Source organism: Wasmannia auropunctata, unplaced genomic scaffold (genome assembly GCF_000956235.1).
Source record: "Wasmannia auropunctata unplaced genomic scaffold, wasmannia.A_1.0 LD336095.1, whole genome shotgun sequence".
Taxonomy (NCBI): Eukaryota; Metazoa; Arthropoda; class Insecta; order Hymenoptera; family Formicidae; genus Wasmannia; species Wasmannia auropunctata.
In genome coordinates, this window is record NW_012026795.1 from 293613 (window position 1) to 296229 (window position 2617).

Below are 2617 nucleotides of genomic sequence, written 5' to 3' on the forward strand. Positions count from 1 at the left end.
GACGTGTGCTCTTCCGATCTCTTAAAGGCACACTAATAGGGACACTTACCCTATAGGAAGTTACATGGATGTCTAATGGAGGTTTCGAATATCTATGAAGAACGTCTAATGGATGTCTAATAGAGGTTTTTGTTCTGTGTGGGATATAATAAAAACAGATGTACAGCTTCTGCCTCACAGAAATCACTCAGTACATTTACAGAATTTACTTGACAGTATAGGTTATGACAAACCGAAACTACCCGCCACTTTTATTACTTTCATGCTTTTAGGTTATAAACTAAAAGTTACTAAAAATATTTTCTAGTACTTTTGCGATACTGCCATAAACCATTCCTTTAACATTCGGTGAATAAGAGAGAGTTCACATTATAGTGGAAATGCATGAATGCGAAAAGGCAGATAATGTGAAATTGAACTTAGCTACCAAATACTACACTTAATTGCTAATACTTAGTAACTAAGTGCAACTTCTGGTTTCTGCCTTTCAGCATTCTGCTTTTCTGTACCAATGCAGTGAATCCTCCCTAATAAAGATGTATAAAAAAAAAATGATATACCGCGAATTTTGGAACGCAGTCGGGATGTGTTTTTCTCACGTAATTATTTCAATTGTTTTTATTTCTTCACGATTGCTTATCAAGGATCTCATATTCCATGATTGATCTCCGTCTTTAGTGAATCATGTCAATAAGTATATACTTAACATATATTATTAAAGTGATATTATTAAATAGAAAAAAGTAAATAAATTAATTCAAAATAATTATAAATTATTTACATCTTTTAAGAACAATAAAGAAAAATGCAATACGAAATCAGGCGAAGAAAAAGAAAATTGTTCTGGACAAAGGAATCCTAGATCACACAGGTTAGTTTACCATTATTTTTTTAATAGTAACTGTTAAATGAATGTTTTTATAAAAAAAATATGAGCAGTCCATTAGTAGACTGCTGGCAGATTTGAGCAGAATATGACAATTTTCCATCAATTGCAAGTGCATTAGATTCTTGTTCTGACATAATTTGTCGATATGATGTAACGCCAAATTAGTGACAAATTAATACATTCTGTAAAATATGTAATACATATATATATATATTGCTTTACATAAACAATATATTATATATATATATATATATATATATATATATATATATGTACGTATGTATAAATGTATTTTATGTTTGTTACAGCTGTATTGCAGCGGAACAACATGGGACTACATCCGAAAAAGAAACAGAGTATTATAAATTATAATTAAATAACAAAAAATCTATGTATATAATATATTATTAATAATAATGATATCATAGATAATAATGTACTATTATTTTTTTTTAGAGTAGAAGAAATTCCACTAGGGCAACGTATACGGACACAATATTTATCAGATCATGCTTCATATGATTTTAGTAAACATGATCGCGATCGTCCAGTTCGAAATATTGCATTTTGTCGCCAAGTACAGAATCGCACTTCTCTGCACGAACGTCATTCACACGATGGCACGTCCTACGATCGTCGAATGAGAGGTTCCACTTCTTATTCACACAATCGCATTTCTAACAATGGCAGGTTACGAGATCATACTTGTCGCGAACATCGCTCACGGGATCGCACGTTTCGCGATCGCAATATGCGGGATAGCATCTCTTGCGACCGTCGTTCGCTAGAGCGCATCTCCCGCGATCGTCGATCACGAGATCGCCCCTCTCGCGATCGACGGTCACGGGATCGCACCTGTCACGATCAACGGTCGCGGGATTGCACCTCTCGCGATCGACGGTCGCGAGATTGCACCTCTCGCGATCGGCAATCGGGAGATCGCATTTCTCGTGATCACCGTTCGCGGGATCGCACCTCTCATGATCACCGTTCGCGGAATCGCACCTCTCGTGATCAACGTTCGCGGAATAGCGTCTCTCGCGACCATCATTCCCGGGATCGCATCTCTCGCTAATATTGGTCACAGACTATTTCTCCTGATCACCGTCACGATTCACGAAATCGTACGTCTCAAAACAATTTCCATCATTGGCCAAGAAGTCGATATATGACATATAGTAAGTAAATAATCTATAATTCTTTCTATACATTTTTTATAATAGATATAATATATAAGATTTTTTAAAATAATTAAATATATTTCAGATGTACGCGGTACTCGTGCCGGCAGATGGATTCAACATAAAAGAGAAAGGATATTAAAACACCTCGTTAATGTTCTAAGTCGATAAACAATATTGATTATAATAACAATAACATTGATAGAATTACATTCTTCAGGCTTTCACGGGTATTGTCTATATAGAGGTGATAACAGATTTACAGGTTTTGTCCGTATCTTCTTACATTAATTAATTCTTAATTAATGTTATGCCAGACATAACATTAAGAATGTATCAAGACATGGAGAAAACCTATAAACCTGCTAGCACTTTTATTAATAGAATATTTGAAATGCATACGGAATTTAATTTGATAATAGTCTTACTGAATACTTTTTTATTTTTATTTTTAGTCTGAAGGATTATTAAGCAATATTGTTATTGTACGTACTTTTTTATCAAACAACACTATTATTATAACGCATTTAGCTTTCTACTCAATTTT

General features: G+C 34.0%; 1 protein-coding gene across 1 annotated transcript in view; it reads right to left on the reverse strand.

The window, feature by feature from the left end:
* LOC105462775 (fatty acid synthase-like) overlaps nucleotides 1-1937 on the reverse strand; it is a 2302-nt gene extending 365 nt beyond the window's left edge. The window contains exons 1-2 of the mRNA XM_011709627.1: nucleotides 1735-1937; nucleotides 50-134 (exon numbers count right to left, since the gene is read on the reverse strand). Of these exons, the coding sequence (XP_011707929.1) occupies nucleotides 50-134; nucleotides 1735-1937 (288 nt within the window). The remainder of the gene's footprint in view (nucleotides 1-49; nucleotides 135-1734) is intronic.
* Nucleotides 1938-2617: the final 680 nt, after the last annotated feature.